Below are 23,952 nucleotides of genomic sequence, written 5' to 3'. Positions count from 1 at the left end.
GGGGTTGGGCGTCGAAGCTTTGCTGTCAGTTTAAGCTCATTTTTCCAAAGAAGTATCAGAATTCCTAAATAAGGCTTTCTAGGCCCAGTGAAAAAAATATAATTTAATTCAAAAATGACGAACTCCTCGTCACAGTGTCCTGATGCAAACAATGATCGAGCTGTAGCTGTCACAGCCCTGCGAAGTATGTTGATGTCAGCCGGGCAGCCAGTCAAAAAAACCAGCTAGAAGTCGCCTGACAAAAAACTTTTGCTAGAAAGAGATAGGAAACCTGATGCAATCAAACGTCCAGCTGTCATGTAAACATACTTTGAATGTGTTGGTAAATTTGTGACTAGAAAGCCTTATTGGGCCAGCAAATTTAGGAATTGGGTGACTTCTCTGGCAGAAGTTGGCAAATTCCAAAATTTTAGAAACTGGATTACTTCTTTTTATTTTCAGTGAAGTAGGCCTTGTTTTTCTCCTTCGACGTCGTTTTGGCAGCAATCTCACGCACACGCTGGCGTGTTTCTTCTTCTCGGAGCTTGCTCTTGATTTCCTCCAGTCGTTGTTTTATTTTCGCCGCTGCTGCTGCTACGATGTTGTCGGATCGAACGATGACGACGGAATGAAAATCGTTGGCAAAAATGCTGCCTTCACGATTCCACGGCAAAACAAAACAGCCAATCAGAGAGCAGAAAGATTTTTTGCGTGGGTCAAAGCACGCGCTTGCTTGTTCAAGGCCAACTGCGATCGTTTGACGTTTGAAACTTGCAAGCGAAAATTGTTAATATTCGTACCAGTGCTGTTAAACGTTTAAATTAACGACGTTGAACCACTGACGAACTGACGTGCCACGAGCAAACCACTTTTGACCGCAGTTGTCTTCTTCTTGTTTGGCGTTTTTGCTTCTAGCGAACAATCTGTCAACCGATTTTTCTCTCTTCCCTCTCTTCACTAGCTCTCACGCAAAACGGACATTAGGTATAAATTCCTAATTTTTAGTATTTTTTGAACTTATGTTCTAGCTTGTCAAATTATACCTAAAAATTAGTATTTTTTTCTTCCTAAAATTTAGGATTTTTTTAGAACACTGAAGTACTTCTTAAAAATTCCTAAATTTTAGTATTTTCTTTAGTTCTAAAATTGCGATTCACGTTTTGACAAGTCAAAACAAAATAATTTCGTGGCTGTGAGTTGGTGTTCCGCAGTGCTGCTGAAAACTTAGGAACTTTGGCAAGGTAAGTTTTGTGCAGGAAGAAAAGTGGCTCTCCGGTTCTGCACGGAGAACGGAACCCGGAGCATCCTTGTTAGAGGAAGTGTGGCTCGCGTACTTGTGGAAGAGGAGGAGGAGGAGGACGGAACCTTCAACTCCCGGCGGAATTAAAAGCCGCCACTTCCTCTCGTGCTCTGGAGGACGGATCTCGGGACGGATATTTGCGGAAGAGCTGGAAAGGGGAAGTATAAACGGACCCCAACCGTGGAGATTGTGCGACCGTGGCGATTGTGTGAATGAAAAGTTGTATCGAGTTTGAGTTTGACGAACCAATTTTTATCTTTTTGTGATTTGGTTGGACGTTGCGGGTGTGTGTATGTATGCGTTTGTGAAAGTGTTCGTGCGTGTGTGTGTGTGTGTGTGTGTGTGTGTGTGTGTGTGTGTGTGTGTGTGTGTGTGTGTGTGTGTGTGTGTGTGTGTGTGTGTGTGTGTGTGTGTGTGTGTGTGTGTGTGTGTGTGTGTGCTCGTGTGTGCTCGTGTGTGTATGAGAGACTGAAAGTGAATGGGTGGGGGTAGACGAAGAGAAAGAGAGAAAGAAAGAGAAAGTGGGAGAGAGAAGAGGAGAGGGAGAGAAAAAGTGGGAGAGAAGAGGGAATGAAAGAGAGCGAAAATGGGAAAGGGAGAGAGAAAGTAGAAAAGGGAGAGAAAGGGGGAGTTTGTGAGAGAAGGCTGGAGGGGAAGAGCGAAAGAAAATGTGGGAAAGAGATAGGGGTGAGGGTATATTAAAATATTAAAATATTAAAATATTAAAATATTGAATTATTAAAATATTAAAATATTAAAATATTAAAATATTAAAATATTAAAATATTAAAATATTAAAATATTAAAATATTAAAATATAAAAATATTAAAATATTAAAATATTAAAATATTAAAATATTAAAATATTAAAATATTAAAATATTAAAATATTAAAATATTAAGGTATTAAAATATTAAAATATTAAAATATTAAAATTTTAAAATATTAAAATATTAAAATATCAAAATATTTAAATATTACAATATAAAAATATTAAAATATAAAAATATAAAAATATTAAAATATTAAAATATTAAAATATTAAAAAATTAAAATATTAAAATATTAAAATATTAAAATATTAAAATATTAAAATATTAAAATATTAAAATATTAAAATATTAAAATATTAAAATATTAAAATATTAAAATATTAAAATATTAAAATATTAAAATATTAAAATATTAAAATGTTAAAATATTAAAATATTAAAATATTAAAATATTAAAATATTAAAATATTAAAATATTAAAATATTAAAATATTAAAATATTAAAATATTAAAATATTAAAATATTAAAATATTAAAATATTAAAATATTAAAATATTAAAATATTAAAATATTAAAATATTAAAATATTAAAATATTAAAATATTAAAATATTAAAATATTAAAATATTAAAATATTAAAATATTAAAATATTAAAATATTAAAATATTAAAATATTAAAATATTAAAATATTAAAATATTAAAATATTAAAATATTAAAATATTAAAATATTAAAATATTAAAATATTAAAATATTAAAATATTAAAATATAAAAATATTAAAATATTAAAATATTAAAATATTAAAATATTAAAATATTAAAATATTAAAATATTAAAAATTAAAATATTAAAATATTAAAATATTAAAATATTAAAATATTAAAATATTAAAATATTAAAATATTAAAATATTAAAATATTAAAATATTAAAATATTAAAATATTAAAATATTAAAATATTAAAATATTAAAATATTAAAATATTAAAAATTAAAATATTAAAATATTAAAATATTAAAATATTAAAATATTAAAATATTAAAATATTAAAATATTAAAATATTAAAATATTAAAATATTAAAATATTAAAATATTAAAATATTAAAATATTAAAATATTAAAATATTAAAATATTAAAATATTAAAATATTAAAATATTAAAATATTAAAATATTAAAATATTAAAATATTAAAATATTAAAATATTAAAATATTAAAATATTAAAATATTAAAATATTAAAATATTAAAATATTAAAATATTAAAATATTAAAATATTAAAATATTAAAATATTAGAATATTAAAATATTAAAATATTAAAATATTAAAATATTAAAATATTAAAATATTAAAATATTAAAATATTAAAATATTAAAATATTAAAATATTAAAATATTAAAATATTAAAATATTAAAATATTAAAATATTAAAATATTAAAATATTAAAATATTAAAATATTGACATATTAAAATATTAAAATATTAAAATATCAAAATATTAAAATATTAAAATGTTAAAATATTAAAATATTTAAATATTTAACTATTGAAATAAGCATAAGCATTGGTGCCCACCTGCAGTTGCTACTCCGAGCCACGAGCCATGGAAGATGAGTGGATGCTATCTTTCCTCGCTTCGCAACTTCTCAAAGGCCCCTATCATGCTGATCAATACCGGCGCCGGCCACGACCAGTGGTAGAGTCACGGGGAAGTGGATGGGAATGTTAGTCCGATACTTGAGTGATAGAGACCGCCCAATCGACTGCTTCTCCGACAAAGTATCACATGAGTTTTGAGGGGTTAGTAGATGGGTATGAGGTCAGGATTCACGAGTGGCAGTGATGTGACCATGAGCATTTTGTTTATCGGTTGAAATTTTTAAATCTTAGGCAGCCGGCTGCGGAAAGATAAACTAGTGATGATTTAGAAAGTTTTTTAATCGAATGCCAACCGAGCATTAGTGCTATGGGCTGGACTTATCAGTATATTTTTACTGTTTCTACAATTTAGATAACGCGAGCAAATTTCAAATATCCTCGCAGCACACAATACACGACAAAAATGCGAAACAAAAGGCACACGCAAAAAAAATCACTTTTCACTCCGAATATTTTTTACGACCACGCGCTCCCTTTGTCAATTATGCACTCATTTAAATATTTAACTATTGAAATATTAAAATACTGAAATATTTAACTATTAAAAAATTAAAACATAAAAAAACCAAAATCTTTATAAAAAAGATAAATTTAATATTAAAAATATAGATGCATTGAAAAATAAAATAAAATTTAAATTTTAATATTCATTTTTAGGAGAGAACATTTATGAAATAGTTGTGTTTGATATAATTAAAAATATTAATATCATATAAACCATTGTTTTCTTCTGCCTGCATATCTCTTGGATAATACCTAATTTGATCTTTGATTATTCTTAAGTATAAGTAATTTTCGATCCCTCACGTTTATAGAAAATACCTCAAATTTAGGTATTTATGCCTAGAAATAAGGAATAAATGGTCCGCCATCTTTGATTATACCTGATTATCAGTAATTTTGATCCCTCACTTTTCCAGAAAATACCTCAAATTTAGATTTTTATACCTAAAAATTTTGAATAATCATGGTCCGCCATCTTTGATTATACCTGAATATCAGTAATTTTGGATCCCTAATTTTTTCTGAAAATACCTCAAATTTAGGTATTTATTCCTAAAAATTAGGAATAATAATGGTCCGCCATCTTGGATTATACCTGAATATCAGTAATTTTGGATCCCTAATTTTTTCTGAAAATACCTCAAATTTAGGTATTTATTCCTAAAAATTAGGAATAATAATGGTCCGCCATCTTGGATTATACCTGAATATCAGTAATTTTGGATCCCTCACTTTTCCAGAAAATACCTCAAATTTATGTATTTATACCTAGAAATAAGAAATAATCATGGTCCGCCATCTTGGATTATACCTGAATGTCAGTAATTTTGGATCCCTCACTTTTCCAGAAAATACCTCAAATTTAGGTATTTATACCTAGCAATAAGGAATAACCATGGTCCGCCATCTTGGATTATACCTAAATATTAGTAATTTTGGATCCCTCACGTTTATAGAAAATACCTCAAATTTAGGTATTTATGCCTAGAAATAAGGAATAAATGGTCCGCCATCTTAGATTATACCTGAATATCAGTAATTTTGGATCCCTCACTTTTCCAGAAAATAACTGAAATTTAGGTATATATACCTAGAAATAAGGAATAATCATGGTCCGCCATCTTGGATTATACCTAATTATTAGTAATTTTGGATCCCTCACTTTTTCTGAAAATACCTCAAATTTAGGTATTTATTCCTAAAAATTAGGAATAATAATGGTCCGCCATCTTGGATTGTACCTGAATATCAGTAATTTTGGATCCCTCACTTTTCCAGAAAATACCTCAAATTTAGGTATTTATACCTAGAAATAAGGAATAACCATGGTCCGCCATCTTGGATTATACCTAAATATAAGTAATTTTGGTCCCCTCACTTTTCCAGAAAATACCTAAAATTAAGGTATTTTGGTTCTACAATTATACCTAAAATATAGGAATTCTCGTACTAAAACGCTATTAGTAATTTTATTACTAATAGCCGATTAGTAATAAAATAACTTATTGCAGTCAGGTTCGATTATACCTAAAAATTAGGAATTTATACCTTATGTCCGTTTTGCGTGCTCTTCTTTCGCTTCGCGCCAATGTTTACATGCAATGTATTGTTGCAGTCAGCATAAACTAACACACGCTTTCGCCGAAACGAACAGCGCGTTCCAAAATCGTTCTGAGCGCATACTCTTTTGAAACGACGCAGATTATAAATTGAAGCAGAGTCGCAATATCAAAAACACGTGGGAGAGAGAATTAGTTCAGCGAACCTGGAGGTAGATGGAGTTGGTGTTCGCTGAAGAATTTGCGGTCAGAATTATCTCATTAAAATGTATGGGGTGGCACGTCAGTTCGTCAGTGGTTTAACTTAACGTACCAGTGCTGTTAAACGTTTAAATTGACGACGTTTAACTTAACGGAATCGTTAAAAGTTACCCACTCAGCGCGTTCCGTTTGGATTCCGTTTAGAATTCCGCTTGAGCGAAAAAAGTTCGATTCGAATTCTAAACAGTGTTCGTTTTAGATTCTAAAACGTATTCCGTTTCAAACGCAACAACCGGTTCCGTTTGAGTTTTCGCCGCAAATCGGTTCAAGCGGAATTCAAACGGAATCGAAACGGAATGGACGGGTTAGTTTTGACAGCTGCTTCTTTTTCTTATTTTTTGTTCCTGGTTTTGTTTTGCTTTGGTTGAATTAGTATTCAACCAGAAAAAAATGCCTAAGTATGTTTTTAAGGTTAAAAAGATTTTATTTACAAAATAAACAATAAAAACAAACCCCAAACCCCATAAACCCTTATGAATATTTTTAATTTCTTAAAAAGGTTTTACAATAAAAGAACACCGTTACCAAAGTTTTGCCGATCTTTTCTGCCGTCCCGGGAGCATTCGGCTGGAATCTGTTCGTAGAATCGGGTCACGACCATCGGATCCAATCTTCGTCATCTACACGACCTCGCAACCGCGAGTTGACCGATCGGCATTCTCCCGCAGCTCCACGACCTACGGTTTTGACACTCCGTCCTTTTTAGCCTACTGTCAGTTCGCGGAGTTTCTACAGTCGGATTCAGGTTTGGCAGCTGATTTTGCAGGAATTTTATCACCCCCACGTCGCTATCACTTTCGGGACATATTGCGGTATTTCTCCACCAGAGCAGCGTTCTTCCAGAACGCGTCTCGATCGGCTTGGCCGTCACCCACGCGTTGTACACAAACCAGTCCCGACGTGGTCCAATCGATCTTGGTCGATTCCATTGGTCGGGTTGGGTTGCATTTCTCCGCGGTCATCAACACACGGGTAAGCTTTCCGATGATTCCCGCTCGTCGTCGCCGAAATCTGAAAGAATAAGTTGTCCTTAGGTTAGGTTAGGTTTAAATAATCTAGAGAGCAATTGTTTTTGGCTTGATGATCAAAAAATCTTCATTAAAAACATCTAACAATAAAATCCGGACCTGTTACTTACCTCCTAGGAAGCAGCAGCAACAATTCCTGCGAAGAAGAATCTGCTACGGCTCGGGAGGAGGATTTTGGGTGAAGGACCAGTAAAACGAGAACCTGAAACAAAAGATGAATCACACAATTGTCGTAAAAGTATAACTACATTTCCTCCAATACGGTCACTAAGTCTTCTTTAAATCTTACCATTTTTACGCAAGAAACGGACGAACTTGATGCGACAAGTTCAAAATTAACCCGAAACGCCCAGATCCATCACCGTCGTGGCGCGGTTTTTGACACTTTGCACTCACACATTCATTCCAAAGCCGTTTCGGCGAATCGCGGCGAAATGTCAACGAGGTTCCACCGTACACCAGTAGGTGTCGCCCTTGTGCAAAAATGGTTAAACGGAATGGAAACGGAGTCCAACCGGAGATTCCGTTTAGAAAATTTCGAAACAATTTTCGAAGCGGAATTCGAAGCGGAATGAACTCGTCATGCGGAAAATCGTTTGATTGGGTAACCTTAACGTGAACGCGAACGGAGCCTACGTTGATCTTAACGAGAACGCGAACGGAACACGTTAATTAACGCCGTTAATTAACGACGTTAATCAACGTCGTTAATTAACGCGTTAATCCTTCTGAGGCCCCGACTTTGAAGGCCTGTATATCCCGAATGACAACATTTAGCGGGTTACTTCCAGTTGCATTTTTACGGGCATTAACTGTGACTATGAGTTCCCGGTGAGGTTATTTGTCCAAAGTTACCACCGGTTCCGGCAACCCGGAACATCCGTCAAGCATGTTTTTTTTAAAGCTTTTGTCATTTAATCGACATTTGAGCCAATGTTATGAAACCTTGTTTGTAGTACATAGGTACACTGAATACCTTGGGTCAGTTCAGGGCATCTGTGGCCACTCCGGAACCGAATCTATGATACCACGCAAATGGTTCCGATGATTGTGATGTTCAAAAGTCGACATGTTGCTTATCAAATTTAGTGAAATGAAACTCATTAATCAGCTATTATCATGCCAGTGTCCTTTGACCCGATCGGACCACTCCGGAACCGGTTACCGGAGACCGGAGGAAGTGTAGTGAGTATAGGAAAAGTCCTTTCATGCGACATATCAAACTTCATGAAATTGAAAATTATGTCCTCTTAGATGCATGTCGATGCCTTATGATTCAATATGTAGATTTTTTATTTTATTCAGGAAATATACAATTACACTTTTGTATTGGTTCCGGTTGACCAGCCTTTAAACTCCAGTGCGCTTTTGCAGTTTGTAGGCTACAAGATGGTACGCAGTTGGAGTCCCATTGCATTCCATCCAATAAGGCCAAGTAGCCAGCTGAATTGTACAGGTTTGACACTCTCATCTCGCCGGTTACCATGGAAACCCAATCAAAGAGCCAGTTGCTGTTTATTACGTCAATTGTCAAATTTGCCTGATTTTTAGTTCAAGGCCTCCTAGATTGCGTTACGGAACCACTTCCGAATGTTCTGTCAATGATTTTAAAACCAGCCAACCAATACAAGTGTATAGCCAGTACGGCTCCAACCACGATAGCAAGCGGTTGCATTTTAACTCCTCTCTCGGTGCTTTTCTTGCTCAGCAAAAATGAGTAAGACGCGAAACACCGTAGTGGTATTAGATTTCAACGTCTTACCCACCCGACCCAAACCCCTCGACGTCGAGAGGTTCATATCGCGCGAACTAAAAGTGCAGTGCAAGCATGAACTGAAGTGCGTTCAATTGTTACAGTCTGGCGTTACTCTAATTGAGTTTAACGACCCAGCACTAGCAGAACGTGCAATTAGCAAGAATCTGCGGCACTCCATGCAGTGCGGGAATCAAATGTTCCTGATCCCGGTGTACTTCAAAGATCACACCGTGGAAGTCAGGATACATGATTTGCCACCGGAGCTGCCGGCTGAAAAAATCACCAACACTATGAGTCAGTACGGCAAAGTGCTGACCATAAAAAGTGATACATGGAAAAAGTTCTTCGTAGGCATTTCGAACGGAGTGCGGGTGCTTCGCATGAACTTGGACCGTCCAATTCCAAGGCGCCTAAAGATAGATGGCTGTGACAGCAACGTCTTCTACAAAGGCCAACCAAACGCCCGACTCACTAAGAAAAAGCGCGCAACCAAAAATAACACGGAAAAAGATGTGTCAGCAGAACCAAACAAAGCCGGGGAGTCAAGCAGCAGCAGTACGACGGCTAAAATTGACGACGACAGCAATATCAAAAAATGCATCAAAACAAAACGGCCAGCCGAAGAAGGGGAAAACAGCAGCAGCAGCAACAACAACGATCAAATGGAACTGGAAAACGATGATTACTTCGAAGTCGTGCGATCGAAGCATGAACGGAAAAAAATGAAATTGACGGATGACCAGCGAACCAATTTTTTCTACAAAAAATGGAAAGAAGCCGGGCGGAAGTACCAGGAAGCAGTGGACGACGCAACAAAACACCAAGCATTGAGACTGCAGACCATGTACAAGGAGAAATGGTGGCAATGCTATCAAAAATTAGGAAAAGACGGCTTCGCAAAGTGGATTGAATTGTTAGAAGAGGAAGATTTTAATGAATTAGTGCTAGAAAATATGAAGTGAAGTGTGAAGTTCAAATGTATTTTCCTCTATTCCTATCCTCCTTTTGTTTTTGAAGGCAGGTTGAATCAGCTATTATAGCTGCTAACCTGGATAAATAAAACAAAAAAAAAGTGTATAGTCACAAAGTAACACAGAGCGAGCAGTCCAAATAAATGTCATTTTACTTTTTGGCTCCATAAGGTTTGCTGGTAGCAGGCGTGCGATGTACCACAAAGTGGAACCATAAATCAAGTGGCAGTGGTAACTCTGTCTTACTCTGGGGTATAGCTAAAATATATTTATTAATAATATGAAATTCTTCAAAGGCGTCGACACTTTATCTATGATGCAGGAGAAGCGAGAGGGGAGGGGAAGCACTGTGGCCTCCAATGGCCGATTCCGGAAAGATCAACCCTGATGACGTCAGTTTGGCCTTCATTGGTTATAATTTTCAATTTCATGATGTTTGATATGTCGCATGAAAGGACTTTTCCTATACTCACTACACTTCCTCCGGACACCGGTAACCGGTTCCGGATTGGTCCGATCGGGTCAAAGGATACCGACATGATAATAGCTGATTAATGAGTTTCATTTCACTAAATTTGATAAGCAACATGTCGACTTTTGAACATCACAATCATCGGAACCATTTGCGTGGTACCATGGAATCGGTTCCGGAGTGGCCACAGATGCCCTAAACTGACCCAAGGTATTCAGTGTACCTATGTACTACAAACAACGTTTCATAACATTGGCTCAAATGTCGATTAAATGACAAAAGCTTTAAAAAAACATGCTTGACGGATGTTCCGGGTTGCCGGAACCGGTGATAATTTTGGACAAATAACCTCACCGGGAACTCATAGTCACAGTTAATGTCCGTAAAATGCAACTGGAAGTAACCCGCTAAATGTTGTCATTCGGGATATACAGGCCTTCAAAGTCGGGGCCTCTGAAGGATTAACGCGTTAATTGGGAACTAAAGCCCTATGTCAATTTATATGTACAACGTTAAAAAAACACGATTAAAAACCATTTCTGATCACTTTTTTTCATTTTAATGCAAATTTTTTTTTTGACAAGACAACATTTTTTCGATGGATTAACTATGGTTCCCTTGGAACGAGCTGTCAAGTAGGAGCTTTTCTGTCAAGAAGGACCGCGAGATTAATTTTTCAAAATTGATTTAAAAATCCATTTTAAACTCTTTGTGGTCGTACAAAGGGTCATTGTACTCAGAAAAATAAGTTTTATCGCTGTAAACAATAATATCAACAATCTAAGCTTCATTTTAGGACCCAATTAACGACGTTAATTAACGGCGTTAATTAACGTGTTCCGTTCGCGTTCTCGTTAAGATCAACGTAGGCTCCGTTCGCGTTCACGTTAATTTTAACGATTAACGGACGCGTTAACGTTAATTAACGTTTAACAGCACTGATTCGTACTATTTCTTTTAATGAAAATGTTGGGGAAAATATTTAAATTAATTTAAACGCCAAGCGTCAAAAGCTTTAAAAATGCACCAGAAGCATTGCATGAATCATTTGAAACAATAACTCTTTCGTGAATTTTTCGTTGGCCCTGAAAAACGCCATTTTGTTAAATTGCCGCAGAAGTTGATTCTTGTGGCCATCTTCTCGAGCGTCCATCCAAGTAGGCCTTGTTTTTCTCCTTCAACGTCATTTTGGCAGCAATCTCACGCACACGCTGGCGCTGGCGTGTTTCTTCAATAAGGGTATCAAAATTCATGATTTTCAATACTGGTAATTGGTAATGCAAATGGCCTTTTTGACAGTATTGTCCACAACCTGGAGTGGCCGGTGCCCTCAGGGAGGTTATCCCAGGAGAACATTTACCGAACCATACAATTTTGGGCAATATTGGTATCAATATTCATGGTTTTTGATATTGGTAACGAAAATGCCAATTTAGAAAAAGGTGGCCAAAAGCTGCAGTGGCCGGTGCCCTAAAGGATAGTTTTCCCGGGCAGACATCTATTGAACCAACGAGTTTTGGCACTATGCACGGAAAAAAAATCGTGAACAAGCGTTCATGAAAATGAGAACCACGAACAAAGTGTTCAAATCCCATGGTACGATTTCCAAAAACGTACCATGGTATTTGAACACTTTGTTCGTGGTTCCCATTTTCATGAACGCTTGTTCACGATTTTGGGAACTCTTTTTTCTCCGTGTGGGTATCACAACTCATGGTTTACAATACTGGTCATTTCGAAAAGGTGGCAACAATCTGGAGAGGCCGCTACCTCACGATTGTTCCGATTGCACGGAGAAAAAAGAGTTCCCCAAATCGTGAACAAGCGTTCATGAAAATGGGAACCTCGAACAAAGTGTTCAAATCCCATGGTACGATTTTGAAAAACGTACCATGAAATTTGAACACTTTGTTCGTGGTTCCCATTTTCATGAACGCTTGTTCAAGATTTTGGGAACTCTTTTTTCTCCGTGTGGGGGACAAACATCAAACCATAGAGATATCATGGTTTTTTTTTATACGGAGCTTAAAGAGAATTTGAGCGTAAAACTGAATCCAATAATGTTTTGATTTTATCTGACGCATAATTCAACAAAATGGCTTAATTTTAAAAGCTTTTCTGCTAAGTTCTTTGTCATACTGGTCATGTGTAACATGACCACCTGCACCTTTTTTCCGTGTACCTATTTTGTTCTCAAAGGTCCTCAACAATACCTACAACTTTGCCGAAGACACCAAATTGATCAGAAAATTCACTCAAAACTTACAGCTGTTTGAATATTTACATACCATTTTTGTATGGACTGCAGCCAAAATTGTATAGAGACTTGTATGGGTGAACCAATGACACAAAATAGATTATTTGGTCATAGGGAAGGCCCCCACAATGTTTGAGCCAAATAAAAAATTACAAATAAAATCCATTTCCGGTTTTGGTAGAGAAATGCTCAGATGATTGTTTTTTAGTATATAATCATTCATTTTTTAAAGCAATTTGTAGGTTGGCACATGAAAACTTTTTAAATTAAGAATAAACATATGTTGTAATTGTTTTTTTTTCCCCCGAATGTTTCGGGATGGCGTTTCGAAGAACCCGGGTCGCAGGCCAGAAAATAAAATGTAAGATTTCTAACACTTTGTCTGTTGTGTGCTATCTTGTGCCAAAGACCATTTAGTACTATTCGAGAAAATCGATTTCTAAAGTTTGATGATAAATATTTTCAAAACTATGAATGATAGAGCCAAACTTTTGAAGCAATCGGTTCGTATACTATCGCTTAACAAACGATCCAAGTTTCAACTAATTTGGTTACACCAGTTAAAAGATACTGTAAATTATGTAAACAAAAATCTAAAAAGAACGTGTCACAAGTGTGTTTCGAAAGTAAAATTGTAATACGTGTCACAAGTGTGAACAGAATTCCCATACAAATTTAAAAAAGCTTAAATCGATAGTTTAACCGATTCAATCAGTATATTTTCAAGAACAAGAGATTGCATTGCCTTTAGAAAGTGTGTATCAACATAAATTTGAGAAAGAAAAGGTGCAGGTGGTTATGTTACACATGACCAGTATGACAAAGAACTTAGCCGGAAAGCTTTTAAAATTAAGCCATTTTGTTGAATTATGCGTCAGATAAAATCAAAACATTATTGGATTTAGTTTTATGCTCAAATTCTCTTTAAGCTCCGCATAAAAAACCATGATATCTCTATGGTTTGATGTTTGTCCCCCAATCGGAACAATCGTGAGGTAGCGGCCTCTCCAGATTGTTGCCACCTTTGTAACCTTTTGGGTTACACAGCGCCAAGAAGTCGAAGTGTAGAAGGAGATAACTTGGAATAACTTGCCCGCCTTCCCTCGTACACTGTAGATCGGGCCTGGGACCGGCTCTGCCTGTTCTCGAAACGGTCGAAAAAAGAATTGGAAAACTATTGTTTCAAACAATTTGATGACGTGGACCAATCATTAGTGGCCACGATCGATTTTTCGCGTTTCCCCCATCCATCGCCATCCGCGATCACGCGAGCCATTTGGGGCTCGTTGCAAGACCGTGAGCGAGATCGATCTCATTAGTTCTCGAACCGTTTAGAGAATCGAACGTGCCTTCCAAACCCCGTACACTCGAAGATCGTCCAACACTTGTGATATTTGAGTGGTAATTAGAGGCAGTGCAAATTAGTATCAAGGTATCAAGTGAGTACGTTAGGCGAGAATAATCGATAAAAATTGTAACGGTGATAATTTGTCCCGCTAGCTCAAACACCGCGAATCGATCGCATTTGATCTTGATTACCTAAGCCTCAGCAATCAGTGCAGGGAAACTAGCAAAAAGGTAAAGTGCGTTTAAAGTACCTAAGGGTAAAGTGCTCATGGTTGTCGTGTCTCGCCCGAAGAACCTTCTGGCGAAGGTTTTTTGCTTGGTTCATCTCGTCCACAGCTTTGGAGGACGCCTCGGTATCGGCACCCACTCGCACGTGTGGGACTGTGGGCCTCACGCTACACCTGCGCCCTGCCAACCGAATCGCGCTTGTTCGACGCCGTTTCGCCCGCCTCCTGGCCGCTGTAGAGCGGAAATTGTGTTCCTGTGAATCCAGCCGGCGACTCCGTAAGCCACGTCGATCGTCGATCGGCGACGCCGCCCGTTCGGAACCTGGACAGAACGCATCTCGCCATTTGCCATCCTTGGACCAAGTTTATCAACGAACACGTGGGAAGCCCACGTGGTAAGCAACCCGTCCAACACTGCCGAGCCGCTGATAGCGTACCGTGCGGCACAGCCAAGAACCTTTCCACGTGCCCCGGAAGCACGACTTGAACCACCACACGTGGTGGCACTACGTACTCGCATCGAACCTCGCACCACCGAACTCGCACCGCACTGAACACGTGGATCAGTCCGTAGGAGACGACCCGCCAAAAGTCTCCGAGTCATTTGGACGCAGCCGCAGGGGAAACCCGGTCCCCGTTGACCGGTCGCCTGGCCTACAACATCGGAAGTGGACGCTACCGTAGGGGCGCACTAACCGTGGTATGCCAGTGGGTCCTCCGTAGGGGCCAGCAACAACCCTGAGCAAGTGGAGCCCACCGGCGGCTGTTTGAACGACCACGTCGGGGATTGTCTGACCGTTGTGAACATCTCACACTGGCCTGGGATCGATCCATCGATCTGCCGCAACACCGTGGGATTTGAACACCTGGGGAAATTCATCTGTCGGCGGCCTCTCGCCTTCATCCGACGGTAGCAGCACACCCACGCATCGCTTGAGGGGCGGTGTCCTAAGATCTACAAGCTGCTCACCAGCGGCGACCAGACTGCTGCAGCCGAGATCGTCGATTCCAGCCTGCAGAAGGACGACCGACAACCACCGAGCAGAAATAAGGTCAGATAGCTAAGCATGCATGCACATTAGATCTCCCCCACACCTACAATTGTAACATTGGCCACAATAAACCCCACCGAGATCATGTTTATCCCCAAAGCGCGCGTTTGATTTCTTTTTGCGCTAGAAAATTGATTGGGTTTCGATTCTTTCTTTTTGGTCTTGTTTGCTTGGGCCTTTTGCCATTTTAGTTTTGGGTTGTTAACCAATTTACCTGCCCTGAGAGTTGATCTAGTCGGGAAGTAACAGACCTCCCGCAGTACAGTTCCGTTACTGTACTGGCGCGTAAGCGGGAGTGTTTCGAGGAAGGTAAAGTAATCCTGGGTTTTGGATTGTGCAGAACTCGAGTTCGGGAACAGGGTTTGCCAAGTTCTTCTTGGTTGTCTCACTCTCACCTCGACTTGGCTGACGCGCACCCACACCACCCCCTTAACTGTTACACTTTTTTAAATGGCCAGTATTGTAAACCATGAGTTGTGATACCCATAGTGCCAAAACTCGTTGGTTCAATAGATGTCTTCCCGGGAAAACTATCCTTTAGGGCACCGGCCACTGCAGCTTTTGGCCACCTTTTTCTAAATTGGCATTTTCATTACCAATATCAAAAACTATGAATATTGATACCAATATTGCCCAAAATTGTATGGTTCGGTAAATGTTCTCCTGGGATAACCTCCCTGAGGGCACCGGCCACTCCAGGTTGTGGACAATACTGTCAAAATGGCCATTTGCATTACCAATTACCAGTATTGAAAATCATGAATTTTGATACCCTTATTCAAGAAACACGCCACACCAGCGTGTGCGTGAGATTGCTGCCAAATTGACGTTGAAGGAGAAAAACAAGGCCTACTTGGATGGACGCTCGAGAAGATGGCCACAAGAATCAATTTCTGCGGCAATTTAACAAAATGGTTAGATTCCTTGAGAGGAAATTGAAAAGTCGATCTCCCTGAGAGGAGAAGTAGTCCCCGAGAGGATAGATCCCTTGAGAGGAAAATGAAAAGTCGATTTCCCTGAGAGGAGTAGTAGTCCCCGAAAGGATAGATTCCTTGAGAGGAAATTGAAAATGTCAGGGCCTCGCCTCGAAATGTCATACAGGAACAAAAGCGGCGAACCGAAGATTCGCGTGACGTTTTGGAATTTTGACAGTCTGGAACGCATGAATTACCCCATTATTGGTTTCCCGCACGAGTGAAATGGAAATTGATGCACAAGGCTGAAGTTGGGAAATTTGCAACTAATCTTAATTTATGCTAATTTTCAAAATTTAAACAGCAATCTAAAGCAACCCGGTTAAGAAACTAAAGATAGACTAAAGGCACGATGATTTGTTCTAATCTTGCTTAGAATCGCGATGGAAGCGGTTTAAATTAAAAAAAATTAATATATTTTTTTCTGTTCCAGAATTTAACGATTTTTTTTTATTTTGTATGACTTCAAAAGTAGCAAGGCTGTGGAGTCGGAGTCGGAGTCGGAGCCAGAGTCGGTGGAGTCGGGTCTTTTGGGGACCTGGAGTCGGAGTCGGAGTCGGAGTCGTCAAAACTCGAATAGCTGGAGTCGGAGCCGAAGTCGGAGTCGGCTAAATTGTATGAGCTGGAGTTGGAGTCGGAGCCGGAGTCGAAAATTTCTGATAGACCCGGAGTCGGAGCTGGAGTCGGAGTTGTCAAAAAATTTAATTTAATTTATGAACTTATTTATTGTTCAATATTTGATATAATTCAGGTTAATTCCAATTTTTTTAAATATTTTAAATTTATTTATTGAATTGCGTGCACTGCATTAATTTTTTTTTATTTAATTTTTTTTGGTTCAAGATATTTATCAGATACAATGATGTTTTCTAAGCATTTTTATTGTGATTGGAAAGCTCTTATTTTGTAATTTCACTAAGATCACTGAATGATTATCTGTTAATCCTCTCTTGTCAATGTTTGTATACACTATACTATAGTGTCATAACTCATAAAATGGTAAACAATTGTCGCTGTGTAGTCATAAAATTAAAACATATTAAAATGATTCTTTACTGTCTCTTCATGCTTGTATTTATGTATTCTTTCAATTAAAATAAGACCAAATTTTATCAAAATCTTTCTAAAAAAATATACACTCCGTCATCTTTTTGCCCGATAGCGAACGTCTTGGAGGTTTATGTAGATCATTTTGTTTGAATAGGAAAAATTTATGTTCACTATCAGTTTTTAACAAAAAAAAATATGTTTTTAAAACATTTTCAACTATTATATTTATCTTCTACTTGGAACGCAGCATGCTCATTTTGTTTGTAAATAAAAACAAATCAAAGTGTCGTACTGAAAACATTTCAAACTGACAAAAATATCCAAATAAGTTGCAACTAATTTTGAAATAATCATTCAATTTATTAGATATTTCGATTAGCTCAATGTTTACAATTTCTCTACAAAACTCTCAAAGTGTTGATCCTTAAATAATAATATAATATAAATCGTTGAACAAGTATATTTTTTTAAATGCCCTAAATCTACAAAACTCTCAAAGTGTTGATCCTTAAATAATAATATAATATAAATCGTTGAACAAGTATATTTTTTTAAATGCCCTAAATCGGGGTGATATAATTGATATAATTTTAATTTATTTTTCAAATATTAAAATTTTCTAATAATTTATATGTTTTAAGAATGTACTGGGCTGGATCACTCAAAATCAATGTACGTCTTCTCAAATAAATTCAAAAAAGCTTTAAAAATAGTTTGAAAATTGTTTATTTCAAAACTAGGGTATCTTTGTTAGTTACTGTGTTTCTTTAAAATTTCAGTCTAAAAGTATGCAAATTTATTTGATATATCAAATCGATCGTGAAGGCTAGCTTTCTAGTTATATTTCATTTAAAAAAGTACAATTTAGTGTAGCTAGCGTATTAACTTTAAAAAATTAATGTAAATTTAAAGAAGTTAAATAAAGTGTTCGAATTTTTCAAATGTTTGAAAAACATCACAAATGTTTCATATTTTAACTTTGTAAATCGGACCATTAGAAGTTGAGATATCGACATTAGAAAATGGTGGGTTGTTTGAGTGAGACTTAGAAAACATCAATTTTCCTGTTTTTAAACACTTGCATGGCTATAGGATCTCTAAGGATCGTATCACCAAATCTAATCTAATCTAATCTAATCAGACCCTAGCGCAGCCAATCTTTCGAAGGGATCCTGGAGAGTGCCTTCAGGTTAGATGACGCCTCCCTAGTAACATTTTTAAACTTACAGGTTTTATCATGGGTCTGGAAACCCTCATACGGCCTAAATAGGCTTTTATGGCCTACTTAAAACCTAAAATGTTACTTGGGCTAGCACTCTTCTTGTCATTCATTGACATTTGTAGTGCGCCATTGCATCGGAATGCACTGAAACATCACAAGCGTTAAAGCGGCCAGGCCTTTGAAGGTACTCTACAGTTCGGCTGAGCTGTGGGGGGATTTTCTCCGAGTACATCGGCAGGTTCAAGAACTGCAAGACTCGCTTGGACCAAGTAACCCTCGTCAGTTACATGATCTCCAAGTATGGAATTTAAGGAGCTTTTTTTTTTGTTATTATATTGTTTTACTGATCCTCGGTCCCAACCTGGTCACAGCACCTAAAAGGACCTAATAAAAATAAGTTAAGAAAAAAAAAAGCGGCCAGGCTTACTGCGTAAAGCCGTATCGCAGAGATGACTCGTAATTGGGTTGAGTTTGAGCACTGAGTGTTCGAACAACAACACAATTCTGAATCGACAGGAGGAAGAAGCGTGGGGACACACCACCATACGCTCCGAGATTTGGTTGTATTCGTTGGGAGCACCATGCTAAGAAGGTTTGGTACTCCGGGACCCTCTGGGATGGGACATTGTATTTCCACGAATGCCCTGGACACTATTTGCCGTGGTTATAGCGCCTCTAAGGATCGTATCACCAATGTTTAAAAAAGCAAAATATTGAGAATTTTCTAAGCTTTTCAAAAATACTTTTTTTTTTCAAAAGTGAGCAAACATGTGCACTTATTTAAAAGAATGATAAACTGCGAATGTTTTCAAAAAAGTCACCTAAAAATGAATTTAACTTGAAAACGGTGCACTTTATCAAAATTTCACTTGAGTACTTTTTGATTGCAAATTTGATTTTACATCGAAAAATGAAGTTGAAAAATTTTTGCGACCAATATACTCGGTCAAAGATTTTATGCACAACCTGGAAATTTCTGAAAAGTTGGCATTTGATGTCCTCTGAAACATATCAAAAAATACAAAAAATTGAAAATAGTGTTTTTTTTTGCAAATCAAGTTTTAGTGACAAAAAGATAAATAGAAAATCACCAAAAACGATTTTTTGCAATTCCGTCGTGAAACTATTTACTTTTCCTGTCATTCTTGAACGACAAAATAGCCTACTTTTCTGTACCAAAAATAACAGAATCGAATAGCAACACTTTTCATAATAAATGCTGAAAAGTTCTACTTTTCAGCACTCAAATGGGTGCTGAAAAGTTGAACTTTTCTGCACTTGTTTTGAAAAGTAACACTTTTCAACTTTTTTTTATTTAAACGATTTATTGACAAAATACATGAAAATTTGACATAAAATTTCACTCAGTGTGTGTGTTTTTTGGAATTGCAAAAAATGTTTTATGGAAGTCGTTGCAAAACTTGATTTTTTCAGCACTCTTCGTATTTATCCAACTCGGTGAACCTCGTTGGATAAATGTACGACTCGTGCTGAAAAAATCCTCTTTTTGCAACTTGTTGCATAAACTACTATTACCGCGTATATTTTTTTTCAGTGTAGTTCATATCCATACCTACAACTTTGCTGAAGACATACAAAATCGATCAAAAAATTCCTTTAAGTGATACAGATTTTTGAATTTTCATACATCATTTTTATATGAACAGCTGCCAAATTTGTGTGGAAAATTATATGGACAAACTAATGATGCAAAATGGCTTGTTTGGGCATACGGAAGGCACCAAAAAAGATTCAGCCGGATTAAAAAATACAAAAAAAAATCGAATGACCGAAATATAAGAGAACTGCTCAACAACAAAATTCAAATTTTCTTAGAAAATTGTTGTGCTGAAAATGCGTTTAAATCTGAAGATATTTTTAATTTTTGTTTCATTAACGCTGAAAACATGTTACTTAGAACAACAAACACTTATCTACCAAGCTTAATATGGTTCCATACCATTCTGTTTGTATATAATTCGTATTTATCATTTTGCAAAACACCCCGAACATCAATGTCACCCCGGTTTACAGTATTCGCGCAAAAGTGAACTGAAAAGTGAGTGATGTGATTAATTAAAATTTCTTAAATATTTATAATACGGAGTCGGAGTCGGCTTAACTCAGAAAGCTGGAGTCGGAGTCGTAGTCGGAGTCGGCAAGAGTTGGTAGGCCGGAGTCGGAGTCGGAGCCGGAGTCAACAATTTGTGGAAAGCCGGAGTCGGAGTCGGAGTCGGAGTCGCTTGAAATATGATCCGACTCCGCAGCCCTGAAAAGTAGTACACAACGGTTATAGAAAATTTTACAAAAAATGTTTTTTTTTGGTTCGTCCACAAACAATCTCATGTTGGTAAACAAACGACGCCATATTGCCAATGTTGTTCGGTAGCTAGTTTCAGGCCATCGCCGGGGCCCTGGAAAATGTCGATCTCCCTGGGAGGAGCAGTAGTCCCTGAGAGGATAGATCCCTTGAGTGGAAAATGAACATGTCGATCTCCCTGGGAGGAGTAGAAGTCCCCGAGAGGATAGATTCCTCGAGAGGTAACTGAAATGTCGATCTCCTTGGGAGGAAGAGGAATTCATGTTTTGATTTGGAGTAGCCCCTTGATTTTTGCATTTTGCATTTTTATTTTACGCTGATATCTTTGAGAGGAATTTGAGACTTAGCAAGGGCCATGATTGATGATTTATATGTTTAACACCTCACCTTTTAGTTGAAATTTAAACCGTTTTTAAAGACAGAACTTCTCGCAGGTTATGTTGAAACTCATTGTTTTTTTTTTAATAATAGAAGCTTGCCAAGGATACCAACTTTGGACCTAGGACTGACCATCTTTATTTATGTAGTGTTCGTATGGTCTTTCTGTGAATTTGCTAACTCTGATAAGTTTGGTGAGAGCTAAAATTTCCAATATTTCTGGGAGCACCATCAATTGTTTTTCATTAAAGTTTAACGTGGTGAAGAGTGCAAGCTGCGTTTTATTTTATTTTTTTCTTAATATGAGATTAAAGAAGTTTGCTTGATAGAGATAAGCAATAATTGATTAAGTTTTAGTATTTATCGTTATGACAACATTAGAGCGGTCTTAAAATGTTCAATATCAAAAAGTAATACATGATAAACTATTGAGTTTTCAATCAAAATAAAACTTGTATGAGGCAATTACAATGTATTTAATGAAAAATGTCATTCAAATGGCTTAATAATTTAACTAATGCTTAATTAACATCTTTTGCGAATATTCTCTTGTTACGATGAAAATCATGATATGGAACCGTGATTAAAAAATGGAATATGTGAATATTTCGGATTACAATGTATATTTTTGCTAAAAAGAATGGATCAATTTAATTGATTATGTTTAGGTTAATTAAAAAAATTGTATAAGCCACTACGCTAACTTTTTTGTAATAGTTGAAAGTATAGGACTTGAAAAAAACAGAAGTTTATTCTTGCAAGTCGGACGGGACGAGAGGACAATTTTTGTTTTTCAAAACTTTGTTATAGATGAATGAAATGAATAATCATCTTTTAAACAATAAAATAAAGGAATGGTAAAGCGAGGGATAATTTGATCAGAACGCCATAAAAAGAGAAAATGAGTGAGATGACAGCAGAAACTAGCGAGCGTGTGTGAGAGAAAGGAGAAATCGGGCTTTAAGCGTTCGTGTTGAACGAGATCAGTCTATCAGTCTGGTGTTTGAGCATAGAACGAACGGATGTATTTTGAATGGTTTCTGAAAATTAAAAAGAAAATGCGACCAAAAAACACGACAATGGCCAAACAAAAAAAATACGGGTCTAATTATTTTGTCAAAGGGACCCCCAGAAAAATTGTGAGCCCGATCGGAGAACTTGTTTTTCGGTTTAGGCTCTTTTCAAATGGAATTGCTGTATAGCTTTGTTTAGCAACCTCTTGAATCTGAATACTCTCAACGCCCGATGGTTGGCCACTTTTTCGTTTGACACTTCTTAGTTTGTATCCCGTGAGCGTGACGAAATGTCACTTTTTACACGGTACTCACACTTACAATCAAACCAAACGTTGGGTTGCCAGTGTGAGCTCCGTGTAAAAAAAGTGTCAAAGTAAAAAGTGACCCTGTTCGTTTGACAAAAAATGGTGTGAAATCATCGGGGTTGTAATGTAGTACAAAAATCGAACGTTTTTTTGAAACAAGAACTCTCTCTCTCTCTCTCTCTCTCTCTCTCTCTCTCTCTCTCTCTCTCTCTCTCTCTCTCTCTCTCTCTCTCTGTGGGAAAACATTCGAGATCTCCTGTACGCACTTTTTCAATAGAGATCTCCACGGTTTCTCTCACGCACACCACGATTCTGTGTTAGTATTTGTATTTAAAGTATCGAGAAATTAAATGTGAGAGTGTGTGCAACATGGAGTTAAACTTTCTGTGAAGTTGCTGTGAAGATTACCATGGCACTTTGAAAAGTTTAACTCCATGTTGCACGCACACACTCTCACATTTAATTTCTCGATTGTTTTGGTTTTGATCGATTGTGATTGGATGAATTCCAAGCAGCTGATTTTGTTTACATTATTTTTACGCAGACATAGGCAAATCGAGTAGACCAATCGTCTGTAAAAACCAGCTGTTTACCACGTGCTCGTGGTGTAACAAAGGACACAGCTGATTTTGACAGACGAATTATTCTACTCGATTTGCCTATGTCTGTGTGTAATCTTGTTACAAACTAACACACTCTCGCGCGTGGATATCTCTATAGAGTTATCTACGTGTGCATGTATTGCGTGTACGTACACGAAAAAGATTGAGGTTAAATTTTGTACCCGCCAGCAAAACAAATGGGGTGCTAGTGTGCGTGAGCTCGGGCTTAGATAACTCTATTCACAGAACTTCTTTTGCGTTGACAACCACGATCATCCATCTTGACACACAATTCTCAACACAAAATAACACAAACGCGCGAGAAATTCAATGCCAAGCACCCACACAAACAGTGCTCACAAGTTCGTTCTTTATCAAGTTCATCTTATGCTTTCCAACTTGATGACTCAATAAAATCACTGCAGCTATCGTGTCTTAGAACAATTCTATGCTTCGTGCCAATGTGGTTTATACAACACGACCACCAGTTAAAGAACACCTAATAACATACATCAAAGGAACGGCCTAAATATGGGTATCTCTAAAAATAGATCTTTGATCATCGTCAGCGTACTAGAGAAAGAGATACAAAATTTCTCCTATTATAGAGTGTAGCAGAAACAGACTGTCCTCTGAAACGAAATGCATCCATTTCGTCTCATATATGCTCACCTGTCTGGAAGCTTAATTATGCTTTAAATCACCAGGAAAGTGGGAAATTCTCAGCCTGTGCGATATGGACGCGTTGCCTTTAAACTTAAGAATACACACACTATGCTTTACATCAGCTCGAAAGCATAATATTGACTAGTGCTGTCCACTGCTACCCAAAACCCTTGCGAATCAAGTTGAACTGCGAAAAATAAGCCGACTTAGTTATTGCGCGGGTGCGTATTTTCGTGTTGGTTACAGTAGTGAGTGAGTCTTCGTT

General features: G+C 36.9%; 2 protein-coding genes and 1 long non-coding RNA gene across 4 annotated transcripts in view; 1 reads left to right on the top strand and 2 right to left on the bottom strand.

The window, feature by feature from the left end:
• Window positions 1-23,952, bottom strand: part of LOC6051822 — a 43,660-nt gene extending 19,708 nt beyond the window's left edge. For both annotated transcript variants that reach the window (XM_038259474.1, XM_038259473.1), the window contains exon 1: window positions 23,694-23,952. The gene's annotated coding sequence lies outside the window, so the exon portion shown is untranslated. The remainder of the gene's footprint in view (window positions 1-23,693) is intronic.
• Window positions 6,444-7,653, bottom strand: LOC119768716. The gene is made up of 3 exons (XM_038259475.1): window positions 7,362-7,653; window positions 7,183-7,274; window positions 6,444-7,055 (listed from the first exon to the last, which is right to left on the bottom strand). Exons 1-3 carry the CDS (start codon window positions 7,362-7,364, stop codon window positions 6,836-6,838), a joined length of 315 nt encoding a protein of 104 aa, XP_038115403.1. The 5' UTR covers window positions 7,365-7,653; the 3' UTR covers window positions 6,444-6,835.
• Window positions 8,491-10,085, top strand: LOC119768718. Its single transcript, XR_005278182.1, has 2 exons — window positions 8,491-8,713; window positions 9,931-10,085. It is a non-coding gene; the product is annotated as an uncharacterized LOC119768718 (long non-coding RNA).

Source organism: Culex quinquefasciatus, chromosome 3 (genome assembly GCF_015732765.1).
Source record: "Culex quinquefasciatus strain JHB chromosome 3, VPISU_Cqui_1.0_pri_paternal, whole genome shotgun sequence".
Taxonomy (NCBI): Eukaryota; Metazoa; Arthropoda; class Insecta; order Diptera; family Culicidae; genus Culex; species Culex quinquefasciatus.
Note: the sequence above shows the minus strand (reverse complement) of the source record. Positions and strands in the feature narration are given on the sequence as shown.

Excerpts from the sequence above, each read along its gene's own strand:
- LOC119768716 (XM_038259475.1), bottom strand. Across the intron at positions 7,056-7,182 it reads TTGCTGCTGCTTCCTAGGAG|ATTTCGGCGACGACGAGCGG; the intron begins GTAAGTAACAGG and ends TTATTCTTTCAG.